Source organism: Notamacropus eugenii, chromosome 1 (genome assembly GCF_028372415.1).
Source record: "Notamacropus eugenii isolate mMacEug1 chromosome 1, mMacEug1.pri_v2, whole genome shotgun sequence".
In the NCBI taxonomy this organism is placed as follows: domain Eukaryota; kingdom Metazoa; phylum Chordata; class Mammalia; order Diprotodontia; family Macropodidae; genus Notamacropus; species Notamacropus eugenii.
In genome coordinates this window covers 327,945,145-327,967,248 of record NC_092872.1, presented here as the reverse complement: position 1 = coordinate 327,967,248, position 22,104 = coordinate 327,945,145, and the positions used below count along the sequence as shown (strand labels likewise).

At 34.3% G+C, this 22,104-nt stretch overlaps 1 protein-coding gene across 2 annotated transcripts in view; it reads left to right on the top strand.

The window, feature by feature from the left end:
• RALGAPA1 (Ral GTPase activating protein catalytic subunit alpha 1) overlaps nucleotides 1-22,104 on the top strand; it is a 325,621-nt gene that overhangs the window by 93,872 nt on the left and 209,645 nt on the right. The window contains exons 15-17 of one of the 2 annotated variants that reach the window (XM_072629733.1): nucleotides 227-464; nucleotides 5,775-5,936; nucleotides 16,910-17,050. In XM_072629733.1, coding sequence (XP_072485834.1) covers nucleotides 227-464; nucleotides 5,775-5,936; nucleotides 16,910-17,050 — 541 coding nt within the window. The remainder of the gene's footprint in view (nucleotides 1-226; nucleotides 465-5,774; nucleotides 5,937-16,909; nucleotides 17,051-22,104) is intronic. The other variant, XM_072629732.1, reaches the window with a different exon arrangement.

Genomic DNA, 22,104 nt, shown 5'->3' with positions numbered 1-22,104 from the left:
TAAGGCATAATTTTATTACTGAAAATGTTTAATGATGGGCGTTTTATTGAGAAAGAATGTTCCAACCATATCCCTTCTTTCCTCCTGGTTCCCACAAATAATTACCAGGTAAAAAGTGATCAAAATTTTCTTCTTTCTAGATGAATAGTTGATGATTGAATATCTTTCTAAAGTTATAAGCTATATCTGCAGTATACTTAATTGTTGCTCTTGACTTTTTTTTTAGACTCTTATAGTAGCCTGGATCAAAGCAAATCTAAATGTTTATATCTCCCGGGAGCTTTGGGATGACTTGCTGTCTGTATTGTCATCACTCACGTATTGGGAAGAGTTGGCCACTGAGTGGTCATTGACTATGGAGACACTAACTAAAGTATTAGCTAGAAATTTATATAGCTTGGACCTAAATGATTTACCATTGGATAAGCTAAGTGAACAGAAACAGAAAAAGCACAAAGGCAAAGGTAAGAAAAATATTCTAAATTGCCTTAATTATCTAGTAGGAAAAATAGATTCTCCCTTAAAGCTGCTCGTCTTTCTGACAGCAGGATCTGAAAGCTATATTATTTTAAAAACAAATTATAAAACAAAAATACTTTTTAAAAAATAATAGTTGTTTTAAACAACATTTTGTCTAAAACAAAGAAAAACAAAACCTGAGATAATTTGAAATAGTAATAGAATTATTAATGAATTGAAAGTCAAAAAAATTTTTGCAACAAAATCTTTCCTATAATCTGGAAGATTTTAGTTGACTAAATTGGGTTTTTGGTTTTGTTTTTTTTTTTTGCTTCTTTGTTTTAAATTAGCCATACTGAATGTAGTAAGAATAGTATTGCCTTTTGTTAATGTTTCAATTTGCCTGCCCCTGATACTTAACTAGCTATGTGACTTTGGGAAAGTCTCTCAAGTTCCTTAAATCTTAGTTTCCTCATCTGTAAAATGAGGGGATTGGATTTAGATGTCCTCTGATGACCTTTCCAACTCTTAGACTATGATTCCTTTTGTTATATTTCATATTCCTGATAATTGTTATTACATTAAACATGTCTAAACAATCCTTTCTTCAGATTGAGGAAGGAAAATTTGCTGATATTTTGGTGACTTTTAAATTTGAACTTAAAAATTTTAAGAAGAGCATATCGTACACAAAAAAGACTTCATATAAAACTTAAATATCTAATAAATTCTTCATGTTAATATTCACAACTGTCCTGCTTATCTGTGCTTCCTTCCAGACTGTCTTTTCTTCTCTTCTATGTATTTTTAAAGATAAAACATTTATTAAATGCATACTATTATGCTCCACACTCTATGCCAATCTCTTGGAATGCAAGTGCAAGCGAAAAGAAAGACAGTTGGTACTCTCAAGGAGCTTATGTTCTAATGGCAGAAAGATAATCCATAAAAGAAAGCTGGAAAGTTTGTGGAGGCAAGTTGGGGGACGGTAGAGTAGGTGCTTACCAAGGGGGTAAAGTATAAAAATTTGAAGAGGTGAGAGCATATTAATAGAAAAGTGAACAAAGCTGGCTGAGTACCTCCTTAAATGGAGATTCTAGTGGAAACTCACCAGTTGAAGGAGGGATAAGAGACATTTCTAGGGTAAGAAGATAGCTGGAATTAGAGGTTAGAAAAGTCTGGAAAATCAGGAGCAGAACAGAGAGAGAATGTGTAAAGTATTTCAGTGGCCCTATTTTCAGGGGGGAGGACATTACTATTGCTCCCCCTCACTTAACTGAAAAGGAGAAGAAAAAAACTTGTAAGAATTAAGTATAGTTAAGCAAAACAAATTTATTCAGAGACCATTCCACAAAAATGAATGTCTCTTAACCTTATGTCCATCACTTTTCTATCAAGAGGTGATTAACATGCTTCATCACAGGTGCTCTAAAAATATGTATATTAGTTACAATTCTTGTAAAGATTTTTTTTTTTTTTTACAATATTCTGTCATCGTGTAAACTGTACTGGTTCTTCTTATTTCAATCTGCATCAGTCCATACTCTCCAGGATTCCCTCAACTTGTCTTTTGTCATTTTGTACAGTGCAGTTTTAATCTATAACCTCCATCTTTGGTCACACCAAGACTAGCTTTGCTTGCCTTACCCTATTTCACAGTAGATTTCTACACATCTTTTTGTGTAGTTCTGGGATAGAAGTCACTTACTTGTTTTCTTGTTGAATTTCTTTTTTTTTCTTGTTCCATTTTTTCATCATTTATTCAGTTTAGTGCAAACTTCAGGATTTTGTTGGAGTTCTTGTATGTGAGCTGGGCAGCTTGCCTTCCATTTTGTTGGCATCTTAGCAGTAAGTCCTGTGAAGACTTATTTGAAAAAAATCACTCCTAAGGCATTTAATTTATTCAGTTGAATTTTCAGAAAAAAAAAGAGGAGCATTTACATAAAAATATAATTCCCAAGGCTTAGTTAACTGACCACAGAACGAGTAATTTTTTAAAATATTTATTTATTTATTTTTAGTTTTCAACATTCATTTCCACAAAATTTTGAGTTCCAGATTTTCTCCCCATCTCTCCCCTTCCCCCACCTCAAGACACCGTGCATTCTTATTACCCCTTCCTCCAATCTGCATTCCCTTCTATCATACCCCTCCCTTCCCTTATCCCCATCTTCTCTCTTTTCTTGTAGGGCAAGATAGATTTCTGTACCCCATTACCTGTACTTCTTATTTCCCAGTTGTATGCAAAAACAATTCTCAACATTCGTTCCTAAAACTTTGAGTTCCAACTTCTCTCCCTTCCTCCATCCCCACTGAGAAGGCAAGTAATTCAATATAGGCTATACATGTATAGTTTTGCAAAAGAATTCCATAATAGTCATGTTGTGAAAGATTAACTGTATTTCCCTTCATCCTATCCTGGCTCCTATTTATTCTGTTCTCTCTTTTGACCTTGTCCCTCTCCTAAAGTGTTTACTTCTAATTACTTCCTCCTCCCATTTGCCCTCCCTTCTGTCATCCTCCCCATCCCACTTATCCCCTTCTTCCCTACTTTCCTGTAGTGTAAGATAGATTTTCATACCAAATTGAGTATACATGTTATTATTAAGCCAAATGTAATAAGAGTAAGCTTCACTTTTTCCCTCTCACCTCCCCCTTTTCCCCTCCATTGAAAAAGCTTTTTTTTTGCCCTTTTATGAGAGATAACTTGCCCCATTCCATTTCTCCCTTTCTCCTCCCAATATATTCCTCTCTTACCCCTTAACTTTTTTTTAGATATCACCCCTTCCTATTCAGCTCACCCTGTGCCCTCTGTCCATATGTGTGTGTGTGTGTGTGTGTGTGTGTGTGTGTGTGTGTGTGTGTGTGTGTAATCCTTCCAACAACCCAAATACTGAGAAAAGTTTCAAGAGTTACAAATTTTAAATTTCCATGTAGAAATGTAAACAGTGCAACTTTAGTAAATCCCTTATAATTTCTCTTTCCTGTTTACCTTTTCATGCTTCTCTTGATTCATGTGTTTGAAAGTCAGATTTTCTATGCAGTTCTGAATCAAGAATGCTTGAAAGTCCCTCTATTTCATTGAATGACTATTTTTTCCCCCTGAAGTATTGTACTTAGTTTTGCTGGGTAGATGATTCTTGATTTTAATCCTAGTTCCTTTGACTTCTGGAATATCATATTTTAAGCCCTGCAATCCCTTAATGTAGAAGCTGCTAGATTTTGTGTTATCCCGATTGTATTTCCACAATAAATTATTTCTTTCTGGAAGCTTGCAGTATTTTCTCCTTGACCTGGGAACTCTGGAATTTGGCTATAATATTCCAAGGAGTTTCTCTTTTTGGGTCTCTTTCAGGAGGTGATTGGTGGATTCTTTACATTTCTATTAGAATATGGGGGCAGTTTTCCTTGATAATTTCATGAAAAATGATGTCTAGACTCTTTTTTTGATCATGGCTTTCAGGTAGTCCCATAATTTTTAAATTGTCTCTCCTGGTTCTATTTTCCAGGTCAGTTGTTTTTCCAATGAGATATTTCACATTGGCTTCTATTTTTTCATTCTTTTGGTTTTGTTTTGTGAGTTCTTGATTTCTCATAAAGCCGTTAGCTTCCATCTGCTCCATTCTCATTTTTAAAGAACTATTTTCTTCAGTGAGCTTTTGAACCTCCTTTTCCATTTGGCTAATTCTGCTTTTTAAAGCGTTGTTGTCCTCCTTGACTTTTTGGACCTCTTTTGCCATTTAGGTTAGTCTATTTTTAAAGGTGTTGTTTTCATCAGCATTTTTTTGAGTCTCCTTTAGGCAAGCTGTTGACTCACTTTTCATGATTTTCATGCATCACTCATTTCTCTTCCCAAATTTTCCTCCACCTCTCTTACTTGATTTTCAAAATCCTTTTTGAGCTCTTCTATGGCCTGAGACCATTGCATATTTATTTTGGTGGTTTTTTATGTAGAACCCTTGACTTTGATGTCTTCCTCTCATGGTTTGCTTTGTTCTTGCTCATCTGAAAGGATGGAAGAAAATACCTGTTCACCAAGAAAGTAACCTTCTCTAGTCTGATTTTTTTCCCCCTTTTTTGGGCATTTCCCCAGCCAGTTATTTGACTTTTGAGTCCTTTGTAGGGTGAGGGTATAATCTAGGGACCTGTAAGTTCTCAGTTCCTCCAAGGTGGCACAGTAAAGGGAGAGGAGTTTACTCTTCTCCTGGCTTGTGTTCTGGTCTGAGAGCAACCACAAGCTTTTCTGCCCAGGATCTACAAGTAGAATTCCCTCTCCATATCCTCTACCAGCTCCACCAGGCTCCTCCTCACTCCAGGACTGCCAGTCAGGGCTGAGATCCAGATCAGCTGCTCCCCTAAAGACCCCAGGGTCTTTAGGCCAAGGATTCCAAAAATGGATGCTGCCACCCCCTGGGGCCAGGGTGAGGGTAGGACCTTCCGCCCTTCTCATCCAGGTGAAAGAGCTTTCTCATTGACCTTTGAAGCTGAGTTTGGCATTTGTGTGATGAGAAATCCGGGAACCGCAGCTGTTCCAGGAGATTCTGCACCCTGAAGCCTGCTCTGGTCCTCTCCCTGCTGTGCCTTGTGGCCAAGGCTGGGCTGCATTCTTCTCTGACACCAGTGTTAATAGACCTTCCAGGCTGTCTTGGGCTGGAAATGTCTTTCATCCTGTCGTTTTGTGGCTTCTGCTGCTCTAGAATTTGTTTAGAGTTATTTTTTACATGTATTTTATGGGCTGTGGGGAGAGCTTCTATGGGTCTGTCTTTCTTCTTCAGAGTGGGTCATTTTTAAAGAAATATTTGCCCAATTTGGAAAATCAGGTAGCTAAGTACCTTTTCCTAGGGCTTTGATTTCCTTAGGAAACATTATGACAGTGCAGAGATAGTTGTAATCTCTTTCTGTTTTTGGCACGAGTTAGGCAAACATAAAAAACAAGATTGTGATTATTTTTTCTCTTCCTTTACAATTGTCCCTTCCTGCCTGCCTTTCAGCTTTCCTTCCTTTCTTCCTTCCTTCACTTCTCCCTCCCTTCTTTTCTCCTTTTTCCCCTCATTCTATCCCTCTCATCCAGTTGTAGAGGACAATGTAATCTTCATTGGGGGACAGAGTGGCTATGGTAATAAAATTGCTTATCTTTGGAGTATTGCTTTTGATGGGGGAATGTCTAATACATGGGGATCTTATATTGACAGTACATCACATTTTACTTTGCAGCCTAGTATATGATGATCTTTCTATTTATCTGAGGCAGATGAAATTTGAACGTTTGTTTTTTCAATTGATGGAAAATTGAGAGATTGAAAATATGTTTCTAGGAGTTGGACATGAATTCCAAAAGGCATCTGTTGACAAGTCCTTTTCCAGAGGATGGAGCCGTGATCAACCTGGACAAGCCCCAATGAGACAGCGAAGTGCAACCACTACTGGATCTCCAGGAACTGAAAAGGCAAGAAGTATAGTTCGACAGAAAACAGTGGGTATGTATGTAATAGAAAACAGCAAAATATTATAGATCATACTTAGTGGTTCTGGGCATTTCAAGTTGAAGCTTGAATGGCTTCTGCTTATTATTGTGTATATAGAATCTTTCAGCACTTTATGTAATTATACTATTTGCTTATCAATTGATTTTGATGGTAAATAATAGCAGCAATATTTTTCCCACTGGTTTAACAGAATGCACATCATGTTGGTGATCTTTTTTAATTAGTTTTGATAATTTTTGCAAATTCCTTTTTACTGTGTACACCCCTAATTTTAGTACAGTTGTGTTGTAGAATTTCGAATTTATAAAATTGAAACTGTTGAACCCATTGATTTTTACAGAACCTAAAGTTTCAAATGTAGATAATTTTTATTAGTAGGTATTTTTTTTTATCACTTATGGAAGTATAATATTGCAGCTTATTTCTTCTAAACATGATATATATTCCTTCATCCCTAAAATAAAAGTATTACATTCAAGAAACTGTGGAGTCAGCCTGTTCCTAGGAACTCCCTCTAATGAATTTGTTTAAGTTCCCACTAGGCAGACCCCCCCAAAACAGTGGCATTCATCTTTTGTGACCATGTCTGTTTTGATAAGCAGGAGGGACTTTGTGTTGATCTGAGAAATTATAGAGGGAAACAGTAATGGAGATGATATCTTAGGGACAGCCACAGTGAACCTATTCACCATCTTTTCAGTTGGATTTATTGTAGAACGGTGAAAAGGACATTGACTTAGGAATTGTGAAAACTTGGTTCTAAGTTTCATTTCCACTATTCAGCAATTAGGTTACCTTGTATATAACTCACTCACCCTCTTTGGACCTTAGTTACCTTATGTGTAAAAGGGAGGTGATGATTCTTTACCTAAAGTCTTGACCAGGTGATAGTCTTGATGCCTTTTACAGCTGTAGAATTCTATAGTACAAATATTTTTCTATGTAATTCTCTGTTGATTTTCTTAAAATGGTTGTCACTGGTGAAAGTATGATTTACTTTAAAGAAATTTAGCCTAAATTCATGTTGCTGGAATGCCTTTGTTTACAAAAAAATGCATGAGTTAGGTATTAAAAGAGAGGCAAAAACCAAAAAGCAATGGAAGATTGTGATAGATGGTTAATATTTTTAAAGTTTTTAAGATGTCACATATTCACAATTGTTCAGTGCCTATAAAATGAATGTAGGAGACACCATCATATTTGTCAGCAATAGGCCTTGAGTTAGAAAATACAGAAAAAATTGTTAGAAGTTGTTAGTAGATGAGTTTAAATGTGTATGTAATAGTCAAAGTTTTGTAGATTTTTGGGGGGAGTATTATTAATTAAATCTGTAAATGAACTTAGCCTAATTACTTACTAATTTTATTGCTCTATCAAACATTCCAATGTATTTTATGGTAGTGCTTATTTTCACTTTTCAGAAATAGCCATTATTAAAACATTTAAACTTCAATGTGGTGACTGCCTTGAACTCATATTAAAATGATAAGCTTTCCTACTGTTTTTTTTATAGGAAGACAGTACATTTCTTCTTGGCAGGTAAACAACTCTGTCAAAGAAATGTAAGACTAAAATGTTGTTAAGAAAAGAGCCAAAATAAATTTACCTCACTGTCAGATGATGAATATTATAAAGATTCTGAGGAAACTGCATTACCCTAATTTTAAAATGAGGTCAAACTCCTTATTTGATTTACTTATTATGTATGTTGTCATTTACATTTGTTGTTTCACCTGAAAATAGCAAAACCTTAATGAATTCATTCACATAATATTTAATTTGAAGCACTATTGTCACTTAACTTAGTGCTTTATTAATACATAATTAAAATTTGTATCTGAACTCTAATTTAAAAGCTGCTTTTTTCTAAGGCTTGACATTTTGAATTACTTAGATTTTGTATTTATTTTAAAGAAATTAATATTTCATTTTTTTATATGTATAATTTCATCTGCATCTATACTGTCTAGTCTTTTTTTCCTAATCAGCTTTCTCCCTTCATAATTTTCCCATATCTCTTCTTATGCCTAGAGTATTGAAATGTTAAGAAAAATATGTTTAAAATTTATCATTACATAGCATTTGTTTAATCAATTAATTTTTAGACTACTAACAATATGTATTAGACATCCATTTTAGTTGTTTTTCACTATTGAAATAGACAAGGCCATTTATTAAAGTAACTTTAAAGTTAATTAAAGTAAACAGAATTATAATATCTTACAGTTTATTTTTAAATGCACAAACCTAACAGGTGAAAGTTATTTTAAAATTTTCATACTAGTAATTCCTTGGAAAAATTTCTTAGGTAACTACATGGTACAAACTCTTGCCTTTGTGGTCGTTTTCTGTCTTTCATCTGTTTTTCCCTTTTATATTTCTGTCATCAAGCTGTGACAGTAACAGACTTGCATTCTTAAGAGGGTTTGAACATAGTTCTTAGGTTCATAGATGTAGGGGTAGAAGGGCTTTTAGAGGTCATCTGATCCAGCCCCTTCCTTTTAAAGAAAACTTTAGACTTGAAGAAATAAAGGGATTGCCTAGGGTCCTGCAGATATTTAGTGGCAGAGCTAGAATTAGAATCCTGATATCTGACTTCAAATCTAACGTTCTCCTATACCATAATGCCTCTTTAAAAGCATGAACAATTAATAAAACGACTTCCTGAAAAAGGATTTAATGAAAAAATGTAAGCCTATCATCATATGCTTAATGGAATTGTAGTTACTGGGTACCTGCTATATTTATTGCCTTGAAATATCCATGTTCTTACAAGTTGGAATAGTTTCTTCACTAGTACAAGTTACAACTCATCCATTCCTTCTTATCCTGTGTGATTCCTCTCCATAACCTTCCATTAGTCCTTCATAGAATGTATACTCATGTGTCATGGAAGCCTTCCACTGGGTTATTTCACTGTTTTTTCCTATCACATGTGTTTGCTGTAGGACTGGCATATATCCACTTTATATTTTTGCATTGTTCTATGCTAACTGGAATTTTAATTTTTTTTCCTGGAACTGTAATGTTGAATATAGATGTCAAAATAATGTGTTTAGGGGAGAGGGAGCAGGTTCACATGAAAAGGTCCATGTAATTTCCTGAATGCCACTTAGGTCATTCTTCTTGTTGGTTTTGGAAATAGCACATTTTGGGGAGAGAGAGAGAGAGAGAGAGAGAGAGAGAGAGAGAGTGTGTGTGTGTGTGTGTGTGTACTATTACATACATACAGTCAGGTTAACTCAGTTTATATCCACTTCACTTATGTGGCTTAATATTTTTCTTGGCTTAGTAGTCACTATCATGTAAATCTCATTAAGATTCTTTAATGTTCCTTGGTTCAATGCTATCAGCAAGATACTATCTGAAAACAGCTTTTAGGGAGAACCTCACTATCTCAAAGAAATATCTTTTCCATTTTGACTCTGTACAGGAAATCTTCAAATACTGTCATACAGAAATAAGCAGAAGCATGAATTCCTATTTAATGCTTTTCTTGTTGTTGATAATCACAGGATCCTTGATCTTTTGTTTTCTCTCAGTGAATTGTGTGACACTGAAGAGAACTTCAGAAGGAGCTTACTGTTGTCCTTTATACATTTTCACCAAGGATAGTATGAATCATTAACCATTCCCATAAAGATTTCCTAGCAATGTAAAGCTGGAGTGTTCTGTGGTAGTTTCTCATCTTTTTGGTCACCATGATTTTGCAATATCAGCTATATTCTTTTTCAGTTTTCCCTTCTCTGAGGCATTTGTTGTGCTTGGTATAATTTTCTCAGGTATTTGATCAGGTCTGGTTGTTTTCAACTTCATTTTCTTGGGTATCATTCATACTTTCTTATGTAGTACCAAATGTACTGTGTTCTAAATATTCCACTAAATGTTCTGCTGTCATTAATGTGAGAGAATGAATCACTATAGAAATTCTGATACATGCTTCATTTCATATTTATTTGTTGTTCTTTTTCCAATTTTGTTTTTCAGTATTCTTAGGATGGTCTAGTTTACTGATGTCTCAATCAAATCACTTTAGATTTTACTTTTCTCCTCTACTGCTTTATGCTATTTTGTGTGGTAATCTTGCTTTTAATCTTTATCTTCCACAATAATGCTGGCAAATGAGCTTGCTTTTTCAAATGAAGTCCACTTGGTTGTTATGACTCTTTGTCAAGGAGATCCAAGGATATGTATTGGCTAAGACAAATTCTGGGCTCTCTTATTTAGGATCTTTGTAGTGATTTATTTTACATTTGTTAAAAAATAAAGAATTGGTGGTAACCAGTCTTTAACTTTACTTCTATCTGTTTCCTGTTTTTCAAATTACAGAGTTTATGTAGGTGGGTCAGATTAGATCTTTTATAATTGTATTGAATTACTTTTCTTTATCCTTTCTTGTGATTTGGTGTTAATTTTGACCTGACAACACACAGCTGAATGATGCCCAAGTCACTAACCAATATTTTTGTGTTTATCTAGAACCTTCCAAGTTTTTTCAAGAAAGTATTCATAATATGCAGTTATTGGACTTCTGAGTGGTCTACGCCTTTTTGACTTTTGACCTCTTGTTAATGCTCAGTGATTTTTTTCAACATTTATTGTTGTCTATCATATCTAATTTCATGTAGAGCTCACCAAGTACAACAGGTATACATGGACTTCATTTGGATATTCTGGTTATCTTCTTTGTAGAATTTTCTTGCCACATCCTATCACCAGAAATTCCAGTTCTGGGGCCTCCGTTATCATAAATAGTGGTTGCCTAAGTCTCCCAAAACATCTAGGCCTAACCTCAGCTTTGCTTCACTTAAATCCCTGACCATTTTCTGGTAACTGCCTTGCCACTATGTACATATACTTCTTGTAGCACTCCCCTCTCTCCCTCACCCCACATCAGAGTGAAATCTCTTTGATGGCAGGGACTATCATAGCTTTTGTCTTAGCAGCCTGGTGCTTCATTCAAGGTTTGGTGTGTTTAGTGCACTATATGTGCTTTTTCTTTCATTCATTCATTCATTCATCCTCTCTAACAGATAGTGATACATAAGCTTGTGGTTCTCTTCATGTGTTTCCTTTGCCCAAGCTTCTTGTAAGACAGTAAAATGGACAAGTGTCTAATTAAATCTTGTTTTTTGATAACCTTGGTAGTAGTACCACAAAGTCTACCATCTTCAGTTTCCTTCCCACATAAAACCTGTATGCCATCCTTCTCTTTATTATAAAGTCTTATATCTTCTCATTGTATTTATAGCAAAAAAAAAAAATCTATACAGGATCATAGAATTTAGGGCAAGGAGGAAAATTATCTAGCTGGTCCACCCTTCTCATTTTACAGATGATGAAACTGAGGCCCAGAGAGTGGAAGTGACTTGCCCAACACCATATAGGTAATAAATAGAAAAGATGGGGGATTTGAATCCACATCTTTTGACTGCAAATTCATTGTCTTTATGGTCCTTGTAGCAGAGTATGAATTCATTGGATTTTGAACAAGAATCTCACATTTGAAAATAGCTCTCATTGGCTGTTGGACAATACTTTACTTTTGAAAATAGTCTGATGTTTGTTGGTGGTCTGAAGCAATGGCCTCCAAATTTTTTTATTTCACATCCCTATTAGTAAAAAGTTTTTTGCGCACACATACTCATATGTGCACACATGCAGATACATGTATACACATGTATACACACATTCTTCTTTTCTTCTTTAATATATAATTTATTTATTTTCAGTTCTTAACATTCACTTGCACAAGAATTTGAATTCAAAATTTTCTCCCCCTCTCTCTCCACCCCCCACCCCAGGACAGTATGTACCCCATCCACCCTTTCCTCCAGTCTGTCCTCCCTCCCATTACCCCGTACTTCCATTCCCCCTTCCCCTCTCTTTTCCTGTAGGGCAAAATAGATTTCTCTACTCCATTGCCTGTATAGCTTAATTTACAGTTGCATACTAAAACAATTTTTAACATTCATTCTTAAAGTTTTGAGTTCCATGTTCTCTCCCTCCCTCCCCACCCACCCTCATTGAGAAAACAAGCAATTCAATATAGGTCATACATGTGTAACAGTACAAAGCACTTCAATAATAGTTATGTTGTAAAAGACTAACCGCATTTCCCTCTGTCCTATCCTGCCCTTCATTTATTCCGTTCTCTTCCCTGACATGTCCTTCCACAGTAGTGTTTGCTTCTGATTATCCCTTTCCCCAATTTGTTGTCCCTTCTGTTATCTTCCCCTCTCCTATCCTCTTCCCCCCTTGCCTTCCTGCAGGGTAAAACAGATTTCCATATCCAATTGAGTGTGTTATTCCCTCCTTAAGCCAAATCCCATGAGAGTAAGACTCAATTATTTCCTTTCATCTCCCCCCTCTCCCCTCCATTGTAAAAACTCTTTCTTACCTCTTTTTTGTGAGGTGATTTGCTACATTCTACCTTTTTCTTTCTTTTACTCCTAGTACATTCCATTGAACAGTAAATTTTATTTTTTTAAGTATTCTCCCTTCATATTCAACTCACCCTGTGCCCCTCTGTCTTTGTGTGTGTGTATACACACATACATATGCACATACACCCATGTACATACCCACATATATATAATATACACATACATACATACCCATATCCACCTACACATATATATATGTATATATATGTACATATGTATATATTCCCTCTAACTATCCTAATATTGAAAAAGGTCTCGTGAGTTACAAATAACATCTTTCCATGTAGGAATGTAAACAGTTCAACTTTAATGAGTTCCTTAAGGCTTCTCTTTTCCATTTACCTTTTCATGTTTCTCTTTATTCTTATCTGAAAGTCAGATTTTGTATTCAGCTCTGGTCTTTTCAACATGAATGCTTGGAAGTCCTCTATTTCATTGAAATTCTGTTTTTTCCTCTGAGGTATTATACTCAGTTTGTCTGGGTGCACACATACTTCTTTACATTTTATATACATATACACCAATTATATACATTATAAAACTCATAAAAATGTAAAAATGAGATAATTATGAGATTATATCTTCTACAGTTATAGGCAAATGGCATGTCAAAGACTTTGCTTGAGGAAAATCCCTGGGGCAGGTATGTTGGGGAATGAATCGGACATAGGTGAGACTTTAGTTGGGCGACCAATTAAAAAGCTATTGCCATAGTCCAATCTAGAGGTTCCAAACTAGTCCAGTGGCTCTATGTGAGGGGAAAAAATAGGAATTAATTCAAGAGAGTTTATGGAGGTAATATCAACCCAACTTAGCAACTCTTTAGCTATGTAGGGCAAATGATATTGAGCATTAGAGGATCACTGTGAAATTGTGAATCTGGGTATCTGGAAGGATGGTAGTGCCTTTGATAAAAAGGAGGAAGTTTAGGTTGTGTCGGAAAGATAATGTAATGAAATCTGTGCTACAAATCATAAGCCATCCTTGCCTACTTATGCTATATGATTATTATCCCCATAAAAACAAGTAGAGGAGGAAGAACATTTATTCAGTGATGCCTGCCCCATCACCTATGGGGGTGATATTGGGATCAAGGTGTGGATATGTTGGAGATAGGACAGTTTTGCCTGTGCAGCTGCTTTTGTGGGTGTCTGGGTCTTGCTTACAGTATAAATGACCCATGGGGCCCATATCTAGAGTGAAATGGGAAAAAGTTGAGAGTTTGCATACCTATTAGAGTCCAGGAGCCATGTAGGAGAGTGGGGAGTGTTTGGGGTTTTAATAATGTGTAAAGGGAGAGATGAGGTTGGAATTTCTTGTATAATATTGTGAATTGACCTTGATAGTTTACCCCTTGGGATCATGCGTTGACCCATTGAAAATGTATAGCATCATCTGTCCCTACCCTACATTGGAGACCATTGGTCTGGGTACTGTGACACTTAACTCATATCACTTTCCCACTATCAGTGTAGAAATGGAATCCAAACAAGATTGAGAACCATTTTGTATTTTATCTGTTTCATGAGTTACCAAAGAATTCATCAACCAAGGGCCAGCCTGCTGGTATTTAGCTTTTCCAAAAGAGGGTGATTAATGAGAGACAGAGACAGAGACAGAGAGACTGAGACACAGAGAGAGAGAGACACACACAGACAGACAGGCAAGAGAGAAAAGATACATTTTGACTGCAGAACTTTAATATTCAGCTTTAGAAATGCATATGTTTTAGTCATCCTTTTGGCTTCATCTTCTTGATGTGTTGGTTATATTAACAGATTTCAATTTAGTATCCCAAATGTTTGACAGGGACATGTATACAAGTACAGACATATGCCATTCTTTCCTTATGATAAATTATATACTTTTTACTTTTGGTATTTTACATAATAAGAAATCTTTTGTGGTTAGAAAATGCTCCATTTTCCTTTGCTTTATGTACACTTTGTGCCCTTTTATGCCAGCTGAAGTGCCAGTGTGATATTCACAGTGCCTAAGATGGCCATGTATATCCAAGCGCAATTCTGAAATACCACAGACTTTCCATGGAAGGGAGAACCAAAACATTTGTTCAGACATGAGAAAGCTAAATCCATCATAGCAACAAAAATCTATATGCAATAACAATGCAGAGGACAATACCATCCCTAAGCCTTCCCTCTGCTGGGCTTCCCACAAACCAGCTCCATTAAACAAATCACAAGCAGGCCCCCGTAAACAAAATCACAAACAAGCCCTTTCACTCAAGCTAGCCAGCTGCCTGCATACTTCATAGCTTTGACTGCTCTCTGACTCATTTCCTCTCAATTCTGGTCTAGCTTTATCTCTTCCTGTTCCACCCATTCAGCAAACTCCTCCCACCACAGGCTCCATATGACTCAGGCTTCCATGTGACCCTGGCAGGCCACAGGGGCCTATTAATGAATATGAAAGATCTCCCCATTTAAATTACCATTATATCAGCACATACAAAAGTTGCATACTAGATTTTTAAAACAGAATGTGGACTTCTCCTTTGTGAGAATCACAACTCAGTATGTAATACTCATTTTTAGTCCAAGATTAGCTTATTTCAAATTGTTTTGGTATTGTGTATGTTGTATTATTAAAAATAAGGGTTTTTTGTTTGCTTTTATATCGTCTACATTTCAATAAATCCTTTTGTCCCTCCTTCCCAGAGAGCATAAGTGTTTTTTAATGAGATTTTTAAAAATTTACATCCTTGTGGATTGAAATTTTTTTTTGTTTTTCCTATAATGCACACTTGTTTACAAAAGGTGTACAATAAGGGATTATGAAACATGTTAATATGTGTGCCAAAAGGAATATTAGTAAAGGAATATTTTGTTGTAGCTATTTGTCTTTAATTAGTCTGATGTAGAAAGTTGAATGACCCTGGTTAATCCAGTAACTTTTGTCGAGAGGGAAACCAGCATAATTTTATAAATTTATGAATATACAGAGATGAAAATATTGTTGCCAAAATCCTTGCGTTGTAATTAGTTAGGAAAGGTTAAGAAGTTTTTGTTCAGGGTCTCAAAAATATAAAAACAAATTTTTGCAGATATAGAGGAAGGATAAGAGGGGATATAAAATCATTATTTCTTCATGTGAATATGTTCCAAGGGAATTGATGCTAATATTTAATAGATGTGGTATTCCATTTTTCAAGGAAAACATTCTAGATTTATCCATGGTCCTTATGCTACAGTATGAAGAAAATAAATTCATCTATAGACTATAAAATTTGACTGACAAATTTTATCATAGGAAAAACTTAAATCTCCAAATACAATTTATGAATAAAACTAAAAGTGATTTTTTTTTCCTAGTAGAGAGTCAGGAGGTCTAGGTTGGTTCTAATCCTCTCTCTAACATTTAATAGTGTGACTAGGGGTCAATCATTTAACCTCTCCAGACTGTGTTTCCTCATCTGTAAAATAGAGATGATACTTATATTAAATTGTTGTGAGGAAAGCAATTTGTAAATCATAAATTGCTATGTAGATATAAAATGCTACTATCTTTCATTTATTCTTTCAATATCATTCATCTGAAGAAATTAATAAATATCTTCAAACAAGTATAGTTAGAGAAATTTGTCCTGTTTTTTTTTTAAAACACGTGATTACAATCTGTCATTCACTGTTAATTACAGCCTATCAATACTTGTTATTAATATCCTGGGCAAGTCAAATTTAATACCCAGTGGCTTTGGTTTCTTCATCTATAAAATTAGGGAGTTGAACTTGTACAGTAAAACCTCTTGGGTCCCTTCAAGCATTTTGATAGTGTATGAAATTGTTTTCTTGTGTTTGTCTAGATCTTTATTTTGTTTTACAAAATATCTTCTTTGTCTCTAATATGAATTGTTAAACTAAGACATCTTAAAAAACTAATCAAGAGATCTTATCCTCTTGGGAACAAACACTAAAAATGGAAATTTGGCCTTTTTTTATTGTATAACAAAGATTGGGGAACTGGGAAGGTCTTTTCATTGACTGAAAGTAATTCTTATTTTCTTTATTTCTTGGAGAATAGTAAGTTTAGTTGTAAGAGAATTCCACTGGAGAATTTATTACCTTATATGTTGCTTTCCAGAGAAGTGACTGATGATGATACATATAACTCTGTTCTCATTTGAAAAAACTGTATTGTGACATTTTCAGAGTATCTGTTTGGTGACCTTAACTGATTTTTCAAACTTTGTTGCTGTGAAAAGTGTTATGTTAATTATTTGTTGTTTTTACTGCAGCATCATTGTAACTGCTGTGATGAAAATCCTTGTTCCTTCTTTACATAAAAGATTTAAATCCAGAATATTGTTTTTAAGTGTCCACTGATTTTTTTTCCCTTACAGCCTTGCCAATATCTGCCATGCTGAAATGTTTTAATTTGAAGTTTTCTTCCTTTGTACCTTTTAGTTTTCTCTGTTGCTGCTTTTTCTGTGACACAAGCCTTTCATTATAGTCACTCTTCTTTATTCCCTCCCCACTTCTTTCTTTTCCTTTTTTAAAGCCATGAGAAGCCGATCCATTGGTGAATGTGCTCTGCCATCGGCCTATATACGCAGTGCTAAAAGTGCTCCTGTTCTGATCCATACTTCCAAACCCTTCTTGCCTGATATTGTTCTCACTCCCCTTTCTGATGAGCTTTCAGGTAGTGCTACCTCTGCTAATTTCTGCATTCCCCTTATCACTTTTTAATCCTTCTGCTTTCAAATTTTGCTTAATCAGTAAACACTTTAAAGTTAATTATTAGGGGGAGGTATGGGAATTTGATAAAAGAATGAAAATAAACATTTTAACTTACATGAACTCTCATGCTGTCTTAATAGTTTATTCGGAAGTGTTAAGTTAGTGCTGTGCCAATATCCAAATTTTAGTTATAAATTTTTACTTTTTAAGTTTGGCCTTCTGTTTTTTTCCCACATGGTTAAAGAATGCCAATTTGTATTTGTGTCCTTTACAGAAGCCTGCTCAGAATTTATGTAGAAAAACATTCGTAAAGAGAATCTTGATTGCTAATTTTGTGCCTTTAATAAATATGAATGTTACTCAGAAAACAATGTAGGGGCCAAAAATATTGTACCACTATACAAAAAAGCTTTTTAAAATAATACGTGTTGTGAATAGTCAGCTCTTCATTTTCTTGTCTAATGTAAATAAAATAGTAATACAAATGATCCCCAAGAATAGATCACTAAAAATGATTAAGGTTTTGGGATACTTTTTTGTTCTTTGGTTAATGATGATGGTGCTGCATTTAACTTGATTTCAAACAAAATATTGAAGCTGTATTATGTAATCTCAACTGGGGAAGAATTGGAAAATTGTCCAGTTTTCTGTTCCTAAATCCTTTTCAGTTCCTTCATGATTCTTATTCTGGCCTGGGATAGGTAGTTTTATATTTTAGTACAGTTGTACACACGTTCTTATGTAGGGTCTCCATTTTTAGCTTGCTTTTAGCTTATACTCACCTTGGGTAAACAGAGATTGGTTGATATTTTTTAAAGCCTTTTTTTTTTTTTTAAATAAACTACTTATGTCTTAATCTAATTTGGGAACCTCATCCCTCCTTTCTTTTACTTGCTTATTGAATAGCAACAGTATTCAATTTATAAGTCAGAGATGTTTAGGTTTTGCTTTTAAAATCCTTTTTCTGTTAGAATCTTTTAACCTCATTAATGAACTGTAAGCCTTGTAGAACCTCAAGATAACTGTGGTAGATAATTAAGAGTTGAAGATTTATTTAAATACAAAGAAACTCTCTTTGTTCTTCTTCAGTAATATAATACAAGATGGAGATTCTTTATTATTATTTAGGAAGGCTTTGCCTGTAATTTGTGAAACGACAAACCATGATCTAAAGTTGTTTTGTATGTGATGTGTTTTTATTGCATACTTCAGAATGTCCTGGTTGGAAAAATATTGTCATAATATTTTCATAGTGTTTTTGAGAGGAATTTTAAAAGTTTTTTTTTCTGACTTCTTTGGCTTTGGAAGTAACTTACAAAGAGTGAGTATATTATGTGATTTATAATTTAATTACCCTCCCCTTTGATGTTTTTATTTTTTTCCTTATTTTTAACATCTGGTTAAAAGTCTGTTGTAATAAATGAAGTGTTTTAACTAAAAAGATGCACACAAATTTAAATAAAGTCAGTTTTTATATATGTTAACAGTTCTCTTGGTCCTAGAATGGGACAGAAGGAACATAATCAAGTAGTAATAATAGAAGTTAGAACCCTAATTTCCTCCTCTGAACAATTCTGATAGGAATTAGGCTGTCATTTTAATGGGATAAACTTGTAAAAATTGTAGAGGAAGAGTTCTCATACCATTTAGGCTTAAGTGTGACTTTCATAATCAAAATTTGCCTTGGTCATTGTATCAATATTTAGATTCTGTACAAAATCTATTTTTTATTTGAAATGTGGAATAAAGGATGCTAAGCAAAGGGGAAAGTAATATAAGCAATTCTTGGAGTCATTATTTCTAATTATGTGTCTTTTATTTCCGTAAAAGAATGTTTTGTAGTTGTATTTATCTAAATCTTGTGTGTTTTAGTAGGTTAATTCCCTGAATTTTTATGCAGTTTGTGTTTATTTTGAATAAAATTTCCCTTATCTTTTTTTCCTTTATATTCCCCCCCACTTTAGTTAGCCCTGCAGAGGTGAAATTAGATGGTCAGAAGATTAAAACTAATTTTATCTCTGTGTAATGAAAATATAAGAATTATAAGATAAAAATAAGCATTTATATAGCACGTTAAGTTCTTCAAAGCACTTTATTTTCATTATTTCATCAGATTCTTGGTGACTGTGAGGTTGGTGCTATTGTAATCCTAATTTTACAGACGAGTAAACATAAACTGAGAGGGGTTTAAGTTACCTGGACACACAGTCCAATGTGTCTGAAGTCAGATTCATGCTCAAGACTATGTGACTCTCAAACCTACTATAGAATGCTTATACTAACAGAAAAAAGGGGAAGAAATGATACAAGAAATTCTGTATATATAAATTAATATTACTGTATACATATATAAATATGAAACTAAAATATGTAAAACCATGAAATTGCCCTTTATAGAAATAAAGGTATATTTAAATACTGGAGAGAATACCACTCATGGGTAGGCTATACCAGTGTAATAAAAAATATTACAACCTATTAATGTATAGATTTTGTGCTTTGTCAATCAAATTCCTGAGAGGACAGGTCTGAGAATTAGAAGAAAAATGACAAAGTTCATGGAAGTACAAAAGGTTAATAGTCTTTCAGGGAAATAATGAAAAGTAGGAATAAAGAAGCCTTACAGCATCACTAAACTTCTAACTATTATACAGACATAGCTTTCAAAACTTTCTGGTGCTAGTTATAAAATAGAAAAAAGATCAGTGGAAAAGATTAAATGAGCCACAAATGAAAGCAATATGAAACACTAGCATTGTGTTTGATAAAGCTAAATGTCTTTGATAAGAATTTCTTGGAAAACAGGAAAGTTGGCAAAACTTAGTAAATCTAATTTATAACACCAAATGACACAGTAACCTGAAGATCGATTTATGACTTGGATTTGAATAAAATTATAAGACAACAAGATGAGGTAGTTTTCACAGCTATGCCTAGGGAAAGAATTCTTAATCGTACAAAGAATAGATGCGAGCCTAAAAGACAAAATTGCCAATATTATACTTAGAATTTAAAAACTTTTATGAATCAGTAAAATTAATGAAGGCAGAATTAAAAGTAAAGTATAGTGGGAAAATGTTTTCATCAAAAAACATTGACAAATGTGTGATTAATCAATTGAAGTATTTCTTTTCTACTGTGTGCCATGTATTGTGTTAAGTATATACGATGCTATTAATACAAAGAATAAGATCATCCCTATTTAGGAATCTATGTAGCTCCAAGAACCATTCCTTAATAGATTATTTGTCAAAAAATACAAATGACCAGTCTTTAGAAAAAGAATTGCAATATAATTACAATATAAATGAAAACATGTTCACAGTCACTGTTATTAGTAAAAGAGATGGAGATGAAAAGCTCTTTAGTTTCCCCTTACAACATGCAAGAGTTGATGAACGCTACACAGAAGATGGAAATAATTTGTGTTAGAGGAGGTGTGAGAATATAAGCACATTGATGCACTTTTGGTAAAGCTGTAAAGTGGTCCAAATATACTGGCTTTCATTTTGAATTATGCAAGAAAAGTTATTAGATTGTCACTCTATGTTTTTTGACCTATCCTACTCCTAAGGAGATATTCTAAGTCAGAGACAGAAACAAAGGTCCAAGATACTAAGTTTTAATGTAGTTGTAAACTAGTAGCTTGTACGCTTGTTGACTTGATTATATTAGAAACATGGGGGGAAAAATAGGGCAAATATGCAAGGGAACTAAGTAGTAGCTTAGAATAATAACAAGACTTTTGCGACACCCCATATATTAACATTAATAGCAACATTCTTTAAAGGTGGCAGCAAAAGAACTAGGCAAAAGCAGGTGCCCATTTATTGTGGAACAACTGAAAAAAAACGCCTTGCTATATGAATGTATTAGAGTATTATTGTATAGCAAGAAATGGCAAAGATGAGGAATTGAGAGAAACAGATTTTTATGAACTGATGCAGAGGGAAATAAGCAGAATCGAGAACAACATATACAATGACTACATCAGTGTAGGTGGGAAAAATTCAGCAAAGCAAAGGTTGAACAGAGACAATGAAATGCGTTCTTTGGAATGTTATGTATATTCTCAGATAAGGTTTATGTTTTACTAAATGTTTTGCTTAATTGTTTTTCTTTATCAAAAGAAATCTATTTTCTTTATCATTCTGAAGGGAAGGTGAAGTGTGGGAAATGATCCCAGTGCAAAGAAGAACACCAGTAAAATATGTTGTTTTTAAAAATAGGGCATATCATCAATATTGTTTTCCTAAATGAACATATTTTAACTAATCTTTTAATAGAATGAGATTGAGTGTTTCCTAGGAAAGTAAGAGTATTTGGGAACATTCACTTTGTTTTAAAAAGCACAAAACTTTATTCCAACTCTTCTGTAAATGCTTTACCAAACAATGAGCACATTATTGGATGTCCTTAACTCCTTACTCACTCTTGGTAAATTTTAGTTGGAGGTAGAAATCTTGGAAGGAATAGTTTTTCCTGAATATCTTGCTTGGATTGCTATTGTTCTGAAATGAAATCTCCTTTTTTTAATTACATAAAATATCTTTATGAAATAGCTTGATGGATTGTACATTTTCAGAGTGTTCCAGTCCTTTTTATCTCCTCAGGTTAACTGCCTGCATTCGTTACCATGGGTGATACAGTGTGATATTGTACACCAGTTGAATAATTAAAACTTTTGTAGCTAAATTATGAAAGATTTCATTAGATGTCAGACTACAAAAGTACTTAAGAACTAGTTCCCTTACAGTTTACATTTGCCTGTTTTTATTCATTTTTCTAATAGCCAGGTCAACAAGCATTTAAGTGTTTACCTTGTGCCAGCACTAGCTTAGTACACAAAGAAGGGCAAAAATAAAAACAATCCATGTGCTCAAGGAGTCCACCTTTTATTTGGGGAGACAATGTACAACCTATTGTATACATCCAAGATTTATACTGAACAGATTGGTAGTAATCTCAGAGGGAAGGCACTAAATTGTAAAGAGTGGTGGTAGGGAGGGCTGTTTG